This window comes from Chinchilla lanigera, unplaced genomic scaffold (genome assembly GCF_000276665.1).
Source record: "Chinchilla lanigera isolate Chin_1 unplaced genomic scaffold, ChiLan1.0 scaffold00065, whole genome shotgun sequence".
Lineage (NCBI taxonomy): Eukaryota > Metazoa > Chordata > Mammalia > Rodentia > Chinchillidae > Chinchilla > Chinchilla lanigera.
In genome coordinates this window covers 5,630,564-5,647,709 of record NW_004955466.1, presented here as the reverse complement: position 1 = coordinate 5,647,709, position 17,146 = coordinate 5,630,564, and the positions used below count along the sequence as shown (strand labels likewise).

Genomic DNA, 17,146 nt, shown 5'->3' with positions numbered 1-17,146 from the left:
ACTCAGCCCCAGCGCTGGCCCCGCGTTGGGCCTCGCAGCCCAGCTGTCCTCCTCTCCCTGTAGGCAGCGGTCAGCAGCATGGGTGGGCGCGGCCTCTGGCCCCTCCTAACCAGCTGTCCTCCACCTCTTTGGCAGGGTGTCCGGCCCCACCGGCCCCGGCAGCTCGAAGCCAAGGCGCTCCTTCCTCTCGAGGGTGATCCGGGCCGCGCTGCCCCTGCAGCTGCTCCTGCTGCTCCTGCTGCTCCTGGCCTGCCTGTTGCCCACCTCCGAAGAGGACTACAGCTGCACCCAGGCCAACAACTTCGCCCGCTCCTTCTACCCCATGCTGAGCTACACCAACGGGCCGCCGCCCACCTAGGGGGCTCGGCGGGGGCACAGCGCCACAGCACCAGCCCGGCTGCCACCGTGGCCCAGCTCAAGGCCCCTGACTGAGCTGTCAGAGACTCCTGTTGGCAAGGCTGGGGCCTGTTGCAGGCACCTGCCTCTGGGATTGCCCAGGCCAGGGAATCTGGCGGCAGCTGCCCCGGGCATGCTGGCAAAGCTAGTTGACAGAGCAGACTCCGGAAAGGGCAGTTTCCTGAAGAGCCACGCACTTTGTGAATCCTGACTTATTTGTAAAACAGCATTTTAACATAGATAACAGAGCCCATGAACAGTGGCGCTCACCCCATTATGTGTATTAGAGACACAAACAGATTCTGCCTTAAACATGGTTCAGAAGCTCATCTCCACCCTGAGCTCTCACGGGTGGACACAATCATTTTAAATGGGTAGCAGCAGTTCTCCTCCAGTCAGCTGGCCAGTTGGAGGTCCTGCTTACGAGCCAGGATGTCCTGTTCTGTACCCAGGCTTGCTCTTTTATATTGCTCTAAATTTTTTAAGAAATTTTATTGCATGGATGTGGTTACTTGTGCATATTTTTTAACAATGCTGAATCTGTATAAATGATGTAAACTTTGATTTTTTAAAAAAAGAAATCTGATTTTAGCTCAAGCTTTTGACTAATGTACAGTAAATGCCAAACTACAGACTTGATAGGGATGGTTTTGTAAGTTAATTTTGTAAGACTTTTCAGAGACACTTCGGGGTGGTTGAGCTGTTTGGCCACGCGGGGGGTTGGTATAAAAGCTCGAAGCTGTTTGTGGTATGTACAACCCAAACGTTTCTCATTAAAACACAAAATTAGCCAGAGCATTGCACTGGATTATAATTGCAAAGCGGGGCAGTGGCACACTCGATTTTATTATATTTTAAAACTATTTTGGGGCGCTCTGTACTCTACTCGAAGCCTCCACCTGTCCTGAGACGGGGCCCTCGTGCGTGTGCAGGACTCACGTAGCCTCCGTGCGGTGGAGGGGGCGGGGCAACACTGCCCAGATGGTGGGTGTGCACAAACAGGTCCACCTGGGTTTTGCCCGTCCCCGCCGCCCTTTCTGGAATGCAGTACAGGTTGAGAGTCCCTTGTCCAAAATGCTTGGGACTGGAAGTGTTTCGGACTGGGGGCGTTTTTGGTTTTTGCAGCAACTGCATGTACAGGAAGAGACATGTAGGGGCTGGGACCCAGGTCTATGTAAGAATTCCTCTACGTCTTATATATACTTCACACACAGCCTGAGTTATGCAATGTCTTTAGTAACTTTGTACGTAAAACAAGGTTTCAGGGTGTAGAATTTTCCGGTTGTGTCAGGAGCTTTCTGAATCAAGGTATTCAGCCTGGGACAGGCTCAAGTGTCTACAAACAGATGTTACAGGCAAAGCTACCTACTGTCCACAGGAAGCAACTTCACTAACCAAAGAAGGTAACTAGCATTCCACCTACCTGGGTTTGGAAGGCACTGGCCCAGTCCTCACCCGACCTCTAGCACTTGGAAAAGCACTGATGGAGCAGTCCAGTCCCCTCCCCTGCAAAGCACCGGCCTCGGGAGGCCAGAGAGGCCAAGCGGTATCTGAAGCCTCACTTTCCAAGCTGAGGTTCCTGGGCGTGGACAGCCACAAGGCTGCGCAGTTGGCCCGCAGCTCCACACCCGCGGGACCATGGGGAGAGAATCTGTCTTCACTAAGTTGTCCAAGTGTTTAATGCATAAGGAAAGAAAGGGGTTTCAGAGTATTCTAACTCGGCAAAATGAATCAGTCATCCCAGGAGCAGGACTGTACCAGTGAAACTGTCACACCTTTTCCCTTACGCCCCTGAGGTGCTTGGAGGGTCCCCATCCATTGTAGCCTGAGGCAGGTGGCAGGCTCTGTCCCCTCGCTCCCTTCCACTGCAAAGGAGGTGGACCCTTGGGAGGGCTGTACTGCCCCGGGTCAGTGCAGGGTGCTGGCTGCAGGTCAGAACCAGCAGCGGGCAGCCCCAAGGTAAAGACGCGTGTGTTGCATTTGCTCCGGCCCCAGGGAATCCCGCTGCTGCAGTCCTTCCCCCAAGCCCGGTGTCCCCCAAGCCCCCGCACCGGCTAGTCTGCGTTTTGGATTGTCACAAATGCTCGCATCTTCCCTTCCTCCCGTGCCAGGGAAGTTCCCAAAGGGATATAGGCACGGAGGTGACCGGTATGAAGGAATGCTCCTTCCCCCACCTCTGAGGGTCTGCTGCTGGTTGACTCAGATGGGCATTACAGAAAGTCCACCCAGATTGACAGGGCACACCAGGGCCTCCACATTTGTGGGGTGCATTTTACCCACTCACAGCGCCTACACTCCTAAGTCTCCGGTGACCGGCTGACTTACAGGTGAAAGCGTTCTATTTAGGAAGCTTAGCTAAAGGCAGAGGTTAAGCCTCGCGGTGTGCAAGCGTTTGTGTTGTGTGCCTTTTCCTGGGAATTGGTCATCAGGTTTCCAAAGGGCCCCGTAGACCCCCAGTAGGACAGAACTCAGGAACACGGACGCTCTTCAGCCTAGTTACTGGAAGCTCCATGCTCAGCTCCCAACAAATACATTCTGAAAACCAAAAGTATGAAAAAGAGTTTATTATATCACATTAAACTTCTGCAGCAGTCAGTTCCACAGACATTCAGGAGTCACAGTAAGGAAAAGTACTACCAAGGGGAAGGGAAAGGCAGCCTCAGAATCGCTCCTACATTTCTTAAAAGGCCCACATTTAAAAGCCTGTGAACGGTGGTCAGATTATTCCAGTGGTAAAAAATGACAAAGCATAGCCAACAGCAGGCTCTGAGGTACCCAAGACCACTGAGCGACAGTCACAGGACCTACATTCACGGCATTTAGACGCCGGCAGGGAAATACATCGACGGCAGTTACCAGGAACTGCTCCAGGGTAGCTCGAACGCCTGCCCTTCACATAGCGGAAACCCACGATCAGACAAGACTGGCTGGCCTTCAAGGTGAATAGGATCCTTGGGATTTAAAAAAAAAAATTCTTGACGTCAAAGCAACCAAAATGGAAATAATCAGGTAGCACAGAGTCAGTGCACATCGTGGATCTGCACTGGAGCCATTTCAGTGAGTGTGGGAGCCGCGAAGACTAAATGCGTGTGTTTTCATGCTCTGGTGGACCGGACTCCACAGGGAAGCCACACGTGTAAGGGATGTGAGCAGTTTCACCCGGGGAGGTTTCCTAGGAAAGTGCTTGGCTCCTGCGGGTTCGGGAAAAGCAGTAGCAGAGAAGCAGCGGGTCGCGGCAGGACCCCCAGCGTCTGAGTACAGGCTGGGAGGACGGGAATGTAATTCACCTGACTGTATCTGCCTGTCACTGCTGCTGTTGGTGAAGAGTCATGCACCCCATCTAAGCCGAGAAGGTAGGGCGTAAAGGTAGAGCAGGAGGCAGCCGTAACCGAGCCCCTGCTCCATCCCGCGGGCCGAGCAGCAGACGCCTGCAGCAGGGTCGTGCTGTCCACGCACGAAGAACTGAACCGCGCTCTGCCCTTGGCCACCAGTAGTTCTATGACCTGCAGCAGGCCAGTCTGCCCTCTGGGCTTTAACTTACATTAAATATAATAGGTGTATGATGTATAATAGATGGACCGGGACTTCTACATGGGGCTCACACACTCCTACCGTGTCTACAGGCGTGTTCCGGAAGTTAGGAGTTTCGGTATCATAGATAGGCCCCGCTGCAATTTTAAAATACCATTCTTGGGCTGAATACGGACCAATGGCAGACCACAAAAACAATTCTTATCATTAAAATGTTATTTTCGTGGTGCTAGGGATGGAACCCGGGGTCTTGTGGTGCACTCGCTAGGTAAGAGCTCTACCACTGAGCCGCGTCCCCAGCTCCTGAACCTTTAACTACCTGAACCGTCAATCGTCTGATCACTTTCAGCCCTGAACTCGGACTTCCTGTGTTTAGCTCTGTTGCTTGTTCCTTGTGACCATGAGTGAGAAAGTTAGCAGCGGTGAGAACTCTGGCACACAGGGCTCACGGATACTCCACTTTTAATGCTACATGTTACTTCTCTTCCCTCACATAACCTTTATTGTGGTCTTTAAAAGTTCTAGTAGCTTAAAGGACTGTAATGATGGTGGTGCACACCTGTAATACCAGCACCCTGGGAGGCTGAGGCAGGAGGATTACAAGTTCCAGGTTACGCAACTAAAAAGGGCTCAGAATGAAAACCTTGGGGTAATCCCCAACTACCACCAAAACACAAAAAATCAAAAATCTTATTAAAGAAAAATACTTTTTTCAAAGAGAACTCAAAACCTTAAATTTGAAAAGGTGTCAGCAATGCAGTCCCCTTTGCAGATGTAAAGAGACACCAACCTTATTTTCACATGCTAGAAAAGTCTAGCATTGCTTCCACTTAGCATGTGTCTATGCATATATATAAACATATTACATGCATGTAGTGTATAATGTGGCTCTGCCGGGAATTGGGCACTGATTCTTTTCTAAAATGACTGGCCTTCCTGCTGCGTTAGCAGGTGAAGTAATCCAGGTAAAAGGCTGTCAGTCTGCAGAGCCCTGCTTGAGTCTGCACGGTTCCATTGTGAGAATGGTTAAAGCTCCCCATATTTGTTATTTGGTGGACAGCTCTGTCTTGTGTTCCCACCTCAATTTTTAAAGAAAAACCTCTTCACAGGGTTATTTTTGGGTTTCCTCCTTGGTAGTAAGCCCTGGTATGTGACAAGCCTGGGGACAGCAGAGGCAAAGAGAACACAGGAAAGCTCATCAGAACGAAATCTGCACACCCAGCAGGCGCCCTCCCCAACTGCCCCGCCGTCCTCTTTAGGGACAGCCAGTTGCTCCAGGAAGCGGAGGGAATGCTGTCAGAGACACTCCATGAGAATCACCTTATGAAAATCTGTCTGTGTGACCTTGTATTCACAACTCATGCTTTTGGAGTTTAGGCCAAATCACATTTATCTCCTACAAGCAAGCTGCTCCTGTTAAGACGGCCACACCAGGCTAAGTCAAAGCTGACGATCGCTATCTCATAGTACGACACATGTAGTTTGGTGTTTATTCAAAAATCTAAGTCCTGCTCATGGCCCACCACCAGGTCTTCCTTGCCCTGTTTAATTCCTTTAAGAAACTGCTTGGAAACAGTGAGATCCGCGCTCGGCTGGGAGAACGCTTGCCCAAAGCAACGCGGACTCTGGGAGAGTGGACACACCAGACAGAAGCGCTTCAAGGCAAACACTGCATTAAAGGGAAATGACTAGCCTTCAGAATGGACACTGAGGACTTTTCCCAACACACATACATCACCCTGACATGAAAGTGTCGTCCTTACAGGACGTATGTGGAGCGGATGGGGATAGACAGTCAAAACTCATCTGAAGGGGGAAAGGCTGAGGATACTCAAAACAGCAAACACTTGTAGAGTGCACGGCACGTTATCTTCAGCCCCCGCCTGCCCAGGCCCCAGCCCAGCACCTGCCCCCAGCAGGCCCTCAGGTTGAACGACCCCAGCCTGAGAGGAAATGATGGGAGCGTCACATCCCCTTCTTGGGCTGAATCCAAATGCAGTGAAACCAATGGCCTAGAAGCAGCCGGGAGATTGTGTGGGAAATTACTGTAATGGCCACTGCATGCGTTTCACACGGATGGAATATGCACACAACTGGGTGTGTGCTGGACTTGCACCCAAAGTGCCTGGCCTCCTGTGTCCAATTTGGCACTCTCCTTAGGTATCAAAAAGCAACCTAGGCAGGATGTGGTGGTGCATGTCTATAATCTCTGCTACTACGGAGGCTGAGGCAGGAGGATCTCAAGTTCAAGTCCAGCCTGGGCAATTTAGCAGGACCCCGTTTCAAAATTTTATAAAGGCAGTAGGGGATGACTGAAGATGTAGTTCAATGGTAGAGCACTTGCTTACCATGTGCAAGGCCCCAGGTTCAGTTCCTAGTATGGGGGGAAAAAAAAACCTAAAAAAAATTTACTCCACTAGAACTAATTAAGCAATGACTGAGACCTCGGTCTGATGCTTTGTTTTTTGTTTTTTCTTACCTGGTAGTCCCTTGTAAAGACAGAATTAACAGAATTTTGAGGCTGTCATCTTTGCATCCCACTTCCTACTCTCCAGCCACCTGTCCCCTCTGTAAGCAGTGGGAGATTCTAGGCTGGCCAGAAAGAAAGAAAACTGACCTCCTGGATAATACCCGTTCCCTGCTTCCCATTTATCCAGCTTTTATTTTCTGTACTGGGTCTCTCCAAGGCTGTAACACTGAGTCACAAGGAATAGTTTTGTTTGTTTGTTTGTTTTTTTACTGTACCGGGGATCAAACTCAGGACCTTGCGCTTGCCAGGCAGGTGCTTATGCCACTGAACTATATCCCCAGCCCTAGGAATAGTTTCAAACTGCCTCAACACCAGTGTCCTCTAGCTCTGTATCCAAGGGTTTATGCAATAGGTAAGCCTGACTTTTAGTAAAACTGCACCAATATCAAAATCAAGAAGTATTCAAGTTAGCAGGAACTAACCCTTCTAATTACCTTCCCAATGAGAGTAAATACACGATGTGCTAGCCAAAATAAACATTTTCAAAAAGAAAATACTTCATACCATACTGCACGGTAAGTTTTAAAAGCATTACCAAAGATCAGTGTGATATTTCAACTGCCCACTTCCAGAGTACAACTGTTAAACACGTTAGGCATTATTGTTCCTCCAAAAATTGTCTGAAAATTTCTTTCTTTTTTTTTTTCTGTCTTTTGGAGACAGGATCTCGCTGTGCAGTTCAGGCTGCCCTGGAGCCTAGTCTTTGATTTGGCCTTGAGTTTAGGCCAAATCACATTTATCTCCTACAAGTAAGCTTAGCAGGCCAAATGTGATTTGGCCTTTGTAGACCAGGCTGGTCTCGAACTCACAAGGATCCTCCTGCCTCAGCCTCCCGAGTGGCGGCATTACAGGCCTGCGCCACCGCGCCTGGCTTGAAATTTCAGCTTGGTAAAAACACCATTTCGGGGGAGCTTTATCTCCGAAAAGTGTTTCTGACTTATATTCTTACTGTGCCTTTTTCACCCAGCCTGCCATAGAGCTGTTCTGATAAGAAAATATTTTAAGAGTGCCCTGGGGCTTAAAAAAGTTCTTTTTCACTATAAATAATTACCCCCGCCTTTCTCTTTTGGGGGACGAGCTCACAGACCGTGTCTTCTGGGTGAAGTGGTGGTGTGCCCAAGTCTAAGAGGGTGGCCTTGCAGCTGACGTGCCGCTGCGTGCTTGGAGCACCTCTCCACAGAACGCACGCCATGCGCAGGCACAGCCCAAAATGCCCCTGTCTGCTCTGGGAGGCTGAGGTGGCAACGGTGACGGCTGCCTCTGCCGTGCAGACTGCAAAGCGCACTCCCAAGACCCCAGGGAGGCACCGAGACTGCCCACGCCAGACAGAACCCGTCCCTGCACACCCAAGGCCCTTCTGTAGCACACATGCTAGGGCTCCTGGGTCAACAGAGTTTCAGGGAGGCCACACTCCCAGAGCACAGCGATTTAAATTTCCCACAATCCTTCATGAAAGTGATCACACACTTCACACAGACACATGCCCAAAGAAGGAGCAAGCTCTATGAATGCAAATCAAAAGGGATAAATGGGCATAAAGACGGCAGCAAGGCCTGAGGAGGGTGAGCCTCACATGCACCTTGACCACTGTCCCGCTAGTCTTTGACAAAATTCTTTTTTTTTTTTGTCTCTTTGAGACAGGGTCTAGCTATGCAGTTCAGGCTGGCCTCCAGCTCACTTATGTAGCCCAGGCTGGTCTCAAACTTGCAATAATCCTCCTGCCTCAGCCTCCCGAGTGCTGGGATGACAGGTGTGCACCACCACGCCCGGTGTGACAAAATCCTGTAACACGACATCAGCCCTCACAGGCCTGTGCGGTAGGTGTACGACATTAGTTAATGGATTGGCATCGTGAGTGTCAGCCCTACAATCACGTGACCCGGAAGAGCGCATCCAAGGCCATTTCTAAGGGAAGGGGAGGCGGGGGCCCAGCGAGGGTTAGCGCACTTCCTACAGACTGTCACATTCTCGCCCCTCTCTAGCTTGGAACTCCTCCAATCAGATTTCCACCATTCATTCTGAAACCTTTAAGGCGATTTCTAAAGGGGCGTAAAGGGGAAAGGAGAGAGACAGGGACCACACTGACCTCCCATGAAGCCACGCGAGACGGAGCTCTGCATCCCACTGTACCTCCCCTCGCGCAAGGAGAACTGTGCCAGCCTCCCTGGCCCGTGGGAAGGGAGGTGGGGAGGACGGCGCACGGCCGGGCCGGCCAGGGAGGGGCGCTCGGGGGCAGAGGACGAAGCCCGGGCTCAGGACCCACCGGCGCGCACGTCCGCCTTGACCTCCTCGGCGGCCCGTTCAGCTCAGGGCTGCGCCTCACCGAGACTGTGGCTCTGGGCGCCGTCCTCGTTCTTCCTGTCCTCGGCCGAGCTGCACTCGGGCCCCGGCACCGAGGACTTGTACCCGCGGAGCGTGTGGGCGTTCAGCATCTCCAGCAGCAGGTCGTACACCGGGACCACATTTTTGCACTTCATGCTGAGCAGATGTTCCATGCCCTTGTTGCTATGGGGACAAAAAGGTACTGAGACTCCCTCCCCGAGGGAGCCCCGGGAGGGCTGACCCCGTCCTCCAGAACGGAGCCGCCCGCACCCCTCCGCTTCCCCGCCCGCTTTCCCCAGCACATGCATTCGGCGCTCAGGCATCTCTATTCCAGGGCGACGCTCGTGTCCTCTGACTTCTGCGGCCTACGACCTACCCACGACGGCCTGGCACGCTGCACCATTAATTCTCCCGACCCATGCAGGTTAGCTCCCATAAAGCCACTGCAGGCACTGAACTAGCAAACACTGAAGCCCTGCTTCTAGGGGAAATACACAGTAGGGTCCTACAGGACTGGTCACAACATTTTGATCAACCGATCAATGCACAAAATCATCTTATTTAATATATATTGTTGATTCATGAACAAAGAACTCACAGGCAACAGTTCTATAACTTACGCTGGGAAGAAACTTACCCAAGATGTGTCTTCTCTGAAAGGTTCATCTCAGCTTTTTTTTTGTTTTTGTTTCTGTCTTTTTGAGACAGGGTCTCGCTATGCAGTTTAGGCTGGCCTTGAGCTCACTTTGTAGCCTAGGCTGGTCTCGAACTTGAGACGATCCTCCCGCCTCAGCCTCCTGAGTGCTGGGATTATAGGTGTGCGCCACCATGCCCGGCTCTCTCAGCTTTCTTGCACTTAGGAACCATACAGAGCACTTTCAGCACTGCCCCAGGGAGCGCTCTGAACAGTGAACTGACCCACAAAAACCAGAAGCGTGGGAGCCTGGCTCCCAGCAGTGTACAGGACACGGAGAGCCGAGACGGGACGGCAAAGCACCGCCTCACTGGGAATGTGCACAGGGAGTGCTTCAAGATTTTTGTCACTCCTGGCACGACCTCAAAAGTGCCACGGATACTGGTTCTGGAGACACCAATAAATGTTATCAAGTAGGCAAGCTCACAAGTATGGACTCCAAAAGTGCTAAGGACCAACCCTGTGTGTTCTGCAGAGGACTGTGGGCTTCTCGGTCACCAAACAGGACACAGGTACTGGGGTCTTTATTATTCCTCCGTGTTAAGAGTCTCATCGTGTGTGTTACCCTCCCCCAGAGCCTCTGGGGGCACCGCCTCCCCTCCTGGGGGACACCCCTGTGCCAGCAGTAGCCCCCACCCAATTTATGCCTCCTCCACCCACAGCCTCGCCGTCCCACACCCGACGGGAAGTCTTAGGTCTCATCCTTACTAGTCGGACGTCATCAGGGAAACAACAGACCAGCCCAAGGGGAACCTGGGAGAACCACTCAGCCACTCATGAAAACCAAGAGCGGCTTTAGCCCGCGGCAGTGTGTGGAGGGATGGCAGCTCATTTTAGGGAGGAAACTGTGGCTCTGGAGACTATGAACCAGCTCTGAGCCCCAGCAACCAACAATCAGATGCGCCGCTCCAGGATGCCGTGCGAAGCCTGTAAATCCCGCACGACACTCACTCAGCGCCCGCTGTGGGCCAGCCCTCGGTCCCAGGTGTGCACACCGACGCCTCCCGTTCCTCCGCGGAAAGGCGGCCGTTCTAACACCCACTCAGACCTGCAAACCCCTTCCCAAAGCTCCGAGCACACTCGCACAGCCACCTCCCAGGCGCCGCGGGCTGCACCTGATGTGCCTGACGTGAGACAGCAGCATGAGGAGATTGGCCAGGCGCGTGGACTGCTGCTGGGAGGAGGCGCCGCTCCTGGCGATCACCCAGACCAGCGCGTCCGTCACCGCGTTCAGCAGGCGCGTCAGCTTCCGGCCGCTCTCCACCTCCTGGGCCGCTGCGGCCAGCGGGTGCATACCTGGACAGGAAACGAGAGCCCGAGTCATCGCTGAGAAAGGGAAGCTGAGGCAGCGCGCCCTCAGGCTCCCGGCGGCAGGCCGCGCTCATCGCCGCTGCTCTGACTGGGGCCGGAGCAGGGAGGTTGTAGGAGCAAGGCTTCGCCTCCGAGGGCTTCCTCCCTAACACTCAGTCCTGCCATTGAGCTGCAGAGAAAGCCAGGCCGAGCACAGGGCAGATAAATGCCCTCCCACGGGCCCACCAGGCCAGAACTGTGGCCTCGCAGAGGGAAAGGTGTAGTCCCTCAAACCACTACCTGTCGGTTTCTCATCACCGGCAGGGCTGGGGGCGGGGGTCAGAAAGCCAGACGGAGTCAGCCTTAGCCCACGGGGACCCTTACCTGTGGGGAGTTACCTGATGGTCGATGCTATGACAGTTCCCCTGTCCGCCCCTCACCAGCCCCACTCTGCCCGGTGCTGTGTTCAATTCTCCTCTGACTCCAGGGTCTGAGATTCTGCAGTGTGCCCATGATTGCAAAACAACAAAATAACAGCTCAGGTAGCTAGGCGTGGTGGCGCACACCTGTAACCCAGCACTCGGGAGGCTGAGGCAGGAGGATCGCTGTGAGTTGGAGATTAACCTGGGCTACAAAGTGAGCTCAAGGCCAGCCTGAACTGCATAGCGAGACCCTGTCTCAAAAAAAAGACAAAAAAAACCCAGCTCAGGTAAATCTCCTCCTCCCTACCCCCTTGTAAATGCTACGCCTGAGTCCCTGACACTACTGGCTTTTCTTTCAGGCTTTTTATTCCAAAGTACGTATAAATAACTCTCTGAGATCAACCCAGGAGCCGCACATTTGACTGCAGTGGGAACGAGGGACAGCTGGTGCTCGTCATCCGCAGAAATGGTTCCAGCAGCTTTTGCTCCGCTTCTATTGGCATTTTCAGGTTGACTAAGGCAACTCACTTCAACTAAGCTCAACTCACCTGTAGCAAGGGACCCGCGGAAGCCACAGTTACGAGCACCGTGCCATATCCGGGCGGCCCTGCGTAACGCCCGGGAAGGCAGACTCAAGTACAGCCGCCCTGGCCTGCTCTCCGACCGTCAGCTCGCTCTCCCCAGGGGCTCTCCCGAGTCCCGCACGTCCCTGACCCTCGCGCGGCCCAGCAGTGCCCGCCCCTCCCGGTGCAGCGGGCACACGGCTCCCCCTTGACCCCGTGTGCCCCGAGGCCCGCCACGCAGATCTGCTCACACGGCTCCCTGCGACGACCTCTGGCCCCCGCGCAGAGCCCCAGTCACCTGGCGCAGCCGCGGAGGGACTCAGGCTCCGCCTGCTCCACGCACGGCCACACCTCACCTTCGTCCCATCTTCCACGCCCCGGGCAGGCGATGGGCGGCGGCGGCTCCTCCCCCTGCCTCGGAGCTCTCCTCCCTTCGCTGCCCTTCCTTCTCTGCTTTACCTACATCCAGTCTCCTTTCCACCTGCGCCTGGTCATAACCTTCCTCCTGGAGGCTCTCTGACCTCCCTACCGTCCCACCCAGGTCTGGGTGAGCTCTTCCTGAAATCATGCTGGAGGTGTGCTTGGCCCCACAGGTCCCCAGAGCCGCAGGCCACCCTCAGCGAGGCTGCAGATGCGCGTGGAGGGCCCAGCCCTCCCCCCAGCGCCCTTCACTTTGGGCTTCTCTTTGCACGAGGCCTGGTGCACACAGAACACTCATGCGGGAAGAATCAGCCTGAATTCACAAAGGTTCAAAGTGTCACAACTTTTGTGACATACCGTCAAAACTAAAGTGCTTATGTACATTTGAGGTGCACAGAAAATCACCAACTAGAAGTACAAATTTGATTTATTTTTTTATTTATTTTTTTTTTTTTGAGACAGGGTCTCCCTAAGTAGCGCAGGCTGGCCTTGAACTCACAGCAATCCTCCTGCCTCAGCCTCCTGAGTGCTGGGATTACAGGTGTGCATCACCACACCCAGCCAAATTAAATTATTTTAAGCTTACTTTGCCTAGAGTTGACACAGTTGCATAAACAAGTGCTTTTCTTTTAACTTCCGCTTAGCCTATTCTGCTACATGACATCGACTCTAAGAATTTCTACTGCCAGAGGAAATATTATGTCTTCAGATTCTAAAAAACCCAAAATTGTGTACTTATACACATCTCACTCATAGTGACAAAAACTCAAATTATACAAATAAATACTTGGATGGTAGCATGGACTCCTAACTGCCTAAAAGTGGAAGCAAGCCAAGTGGTTATCAGCCAATAAAGAAACAAAATGTGATCTATCTACTCAATGGAATATTATTCAGCCATCAAAAGGAATCAAGGGGTCTGGAGGTGTAGCTCAGTGGTAGAGGGGTTGCCTAGGTGCACGAAGGCCTGGGTTTAATCCCCAGTGTGCGCACCCACAAAGCAAAGCAAGTACTGAGAGGTGCTATAACTCAGATGAACCTTCAGTACGCAAGGAAGCCAATCACAAGAGACCACGTTTTATTTCATCCCACTTATAGGAAATCCTCTCCGGAAGAGGCAAACTGCAGACACAGGAAGGAGGTGGACGGCTGCCTCAGGGTGCATCTTGGGTAGGAATGGGGACGGACATGAGACTTCTTTGGGGCGAGGAAAATGTTCTGAAATTATCTTCGTGATAATCACACCAAATTTAGTGAATATATTTTTAAAACACCGAATTGTATACTTTAAGTGGGTGAATTATACAGTATGTGAACGATGTCACAATGAAGTTATTACGATAAAAATAATGCCTGGGAACAAAGTGACAGAAACATGTGTGCCCCTTGGAGTGTGAGCAAGCTCCACCCCAACAGCGTGTGTTAGTGACAGGCCACCCGCTCACCAGCCAGCACGACTGCCAGGGAAGAGCCCGGTCTCCCCCGACGCTGGCGCCGCCCAGCTCCGCCAGGACCAGAGCCCGTCACGAGCCAGCAGCTTGCGGGGAGGCACCTGCCATGTCCATTTTATATACGAGGGGGGCTGGGGATGGAGCTCAGCGGCACAGCGCCTGCCTGGCAAGCGCAAGGTCGTGAGTTCGATTCCCAGTACCAGAGAAAAACAAAAACAAAAAAAATCAATTTTATATACGAGGGAAATGGATATACGAAAAGGTGAAACAAAAATGAAATTTTCCCAGGAAGGAGCAGGGCTGAAGAGTCCCCGCCTCACTGCCCGGCAGGAGTGTCCACTCCAGACTTCGGCTCTCCCCGCCCCGCGCATCACGGAGCAGTCGCTGCGAAGCAGGTCCTGGGCAGGGGCAACGGACCGGACTTAGAGCCCACGAGCCAGGCAAGCAACAAAAATGACCCCTCCTTTACCCCCTAGAGTAGAAATATCAGGACTCTCTGTAGAACAAGGTTAAATCAATTACTTTTGAAACTAAAGAACTCTACTAAAAAAGATAAGATGTTGGCACACTGCCCCACATGTACCAAAGAAAGTAAAGCAAAATCAAGGACACGATCCCCTTCCCTGCCTCACTCCTGGGAACAGCTGTGTGTTCCTATCAGTAGCCCACCTGATGATATTCGAGAAGAAGCGTAAATGCCAAGATTGTCACGGGCTACATGTTCAAAGCTTTCCTTGGCTGAAGGCAAAGTAAAATCAACTGTTTGATTAAAGTCCCAGCATGCTGACCACAGAGAAAATTTCCTGGCTTTTGAGAGAAAAACCCAAGGACGGGATTTAGTACCCTCTATATAACGCTACCAGAGGGTTATCCCAGTCTTCAGGCTCCTAGGTGGCCGGGGTGCTCTCGCTACTACTCGTGTATGTGGTCAACTACAACACTCACGTAACTTCTTTGAATTTATAAAATACTTGGACACTGCAACAAGTTGTGAAAGGCAACATTTTCTCTTATATCTGCATATCCTGAGGCATACCAAAGGCTGAATACCATACAGTAATTCCAGGCCAAAATCCCCATCTCCCTACTGAAGCTCAGAAAGGACCAGACCCTCCATTGTCTGAGGATATCTCTCTGCTAGGCCAAAAGCACTATATCTGTTTCATTTCTGTCATCCTTCAAAGTCACTGACATATACCAGGCACCGAGTTAAAATTTCATTGGCTAAAGCTTACTCCCATATAATATTCATTATTAACAGATATACAATCCAGAAATACGCAGTTATTTAAAACATAACTACTAGCTGGGCATAGTGGCTCACACCTGTCATCCCAGCACTCGGGAGGCTGAGGCAGGAGAATCGCTGTGGGTTTGAGGGCAGCCTGGGCTACAAAGTGAGCTCAAGGCCGGCCTGAACTGCATAGCGAGACCCTGTCTCAAAAAGACGAAAAATAAAATAAAATAAAACAAAACTACTGACAAACCATGACCCGGCCACAGCGTGCTGACCCCAGTGCACACCCCACTGAAGGACTTAACTCACTTTGAGCAGGTCTTACAGTCAGGGAAACAGAGGCCAGGCTAAGCCGGAGCACAGCACAGGCACCACGGTGCTACTGAGCCCCACAGGGCAGAGCACCAGCAGCCAAAGGGCAGCCCTCGGAGACAGGCCGGGGAACGACGTTGGCCTCTCACTTGCAGAGAGCTGCCCTCTTTCTCCTCCGCAGCCCTCCTCCCTGTGCTGCACTGGACTCCACGCAGCTTCCAACCCTTTCCTCTTCATCTCTTCCTTTCCCTTCTGTTTTGTTCTCATGTTGTTTACAGAGTCACTGAGGTACAGCGTATTGTAACCTGCACGTATTCAATGTATCACAACCTGATACATTTCCACCTACATATACATCACGCAGCAAGGTAATGGAACACACGCATCACTCCCCGAAGTTCCCTTCTGTCCTTCGTAACTGTCCCTCCTTCCTCCCCACCCCGCATCCCATTCCTAGGCAACTACTCATCTGCTGTCCCCTAGAGCTGCTTCCTTTTCCGGAAATTTATATATGGTATAGAACGCACGGTATGTAGGGCCTGTGCTCTTTCATTCAGCTCTGCTCCTCTGAGATTCATCCATATAACCGCATGAATCAGTAGACGTCTAGGCTGTTCCTCGTTTCCTATCACAATTAAAGGTGCTATGAACATATGTGTCCATGTGTTTGTATGGACAGATACTTTTCTCTCTGGTAAATAACAACAAACGGAAGGACTAAGCTTTCTGGTAGGTGTATAGTGAATGTTTTTTGGGGATATCGGGAATTGAACTCAGGACCTCATGCTTGCCAGGCAGGTACTGCACCACGGAGCTAAATCCCCGGCCCCAACGATTAACTTTTTAGGAAAATGCCAACAGGTTTGTAAAGTTATTCTAATGACATTTCCACCAGCAGTGTATGAGAATTCCATTTGTTTCCTGGTCTATGTTTTTTTACTTTAGCCATTCTATTAGGTTGGTTGTGGGGGTGTTTAATTTGCATTTCTTTAATAGATAACAATAGATAACAATCTGAGTATCATTTCATGTAACTATCTGCCATCAGTACATCTTTGAACAAACACTTTAAAGCATCTATTCAAACTCTGGCCATTTTTAAAGTGGGTTATTTTTCTTATTACGTTCATTATACTTTGTTGTTTTTTTGCAGCACTGGAAATTGAAGCCAGGGCCTTTGTATTGAGATACAGTCCCAGTCCTTTGTTATTTTGAGACAAGGTTTCACTAAGTTTCCTGGGTTAGACTCAGACATCAGAACCCCAAGTTCCCCAGCCTTGGGACTCCGAGACCTGTACCAGTGGCTTCCCAGTGTCTCAGGCCTTTGACCTGGAACTGAGAGTTACAGCATCCACTCCGTTGGCTCTCAGGCCTTTGAACTTAGATAGAGCCAGGATACCAGCTTCGGAGTCTCCAGCTTGTATATAGCATGTTATGGGACTTCTTAGCCTCCACAATAGCTTGCGCCAATTTTCATAATAAACTTCCTTTCATATTTATTCTATATCAATATCTAACCATCCTTCCATCCTACTGGTGTTGTTTCTCTGCCAGAGATCCAGTGCACCCCTCCTTACACTGCCACGTAGAAAATGACTCCAGTCTGTAAAGTAGAAGTCCAAGTCTCACTTTGTGTGTGTGTCTTCTCCCAGGGACCACTGTGCTATATGGTCTGTTTGTCCACCCGAAGTCTCTGCTTTTGTTGTTTGTGTAGGTGCTAAAAATAATCCAGAAGATTACTGCAAATCCTCAAAATCTCCCATAGAAAAGACCCACCTCTTCTGACAGTGGAGGTTGTTTTTTAAATGGAAACAGAATCTCATTTTCCTCACAGCAATGTTGTACCAAAAAATTCATTTGGAGAACTGTTTAACTACCAAGCAAATAGCTTTCTGAAAAAATTTTTAAAATTTGGATTTACCGTAAACAAAATTTAGTCATTTGTTCCCGCAAGTATAATTATATCCCATGGGCCGGG

At 51.2% G+C, this 17,146-nt stretch overlaps 2 protein-coding genes across 7 annotated transcripts in view; one reads left to right on the top strand and one right to left on the bottom strand.

Moving 5' to 3' along the window:
- Positions 1 to 1,194, top strand: part of Syne2 (spectrin repeat containing, nuclear envelope 2) — a 279,867-nt gene extending 278,673 nt beyond the window's left edge. For all 5 annotated transcript variants that reach the window (XM_013521919.1, XM_005399143.2, XM_005399142.2 and 2 more), the window contains one exon: positions 136 to 1,194. In XM_013521919.1, coding sequence (XP_013377373.1) covers positions 136 to 358 — 223 coding nt within the window. In that variant the 3' untranslated portion in view covers positions 359 to 1,194. The remainder of the gene's footprint in view (positions 1 to 135) is intronic.
- A 1,750-nt stretch (positions 1,195 to 2,944) lies between these two features.
- Positions 2,945 to 17,146, bottom strand: part of Esr2 (estrogen receptor 2 (ER beta)) — a 57,763-nt gene continuing 43,561 nt past the window's right edge. The window contains exons 9-11 of one of the 2 annotated variants that reach the window (XM_013521918.1): positions 10,589 to 10,769; positions 8,781 to 8,962; positions 2,945 to 5,596 (exon numbers count right to left, since the gene is read on the bottom strand). In XM_013521918.1, coding sequence (XP_013377372.1) covers positions 5,421 to 5,596; positions 8,781 to 8,962; positions 10,589 to 10,769 — 539 coding nt within the window. In that variant the 3' untranslated portion in view covers positions 2,945 to 5,420. Of the gene's footprint in view, positions 5,597 to 8,160; positions 8,963 to 10,588; positions 10,770 to 17,146 lie in introns of those variants that run through there. The other variant, XM_005399136.2, reaches the window with a different exon arrangement.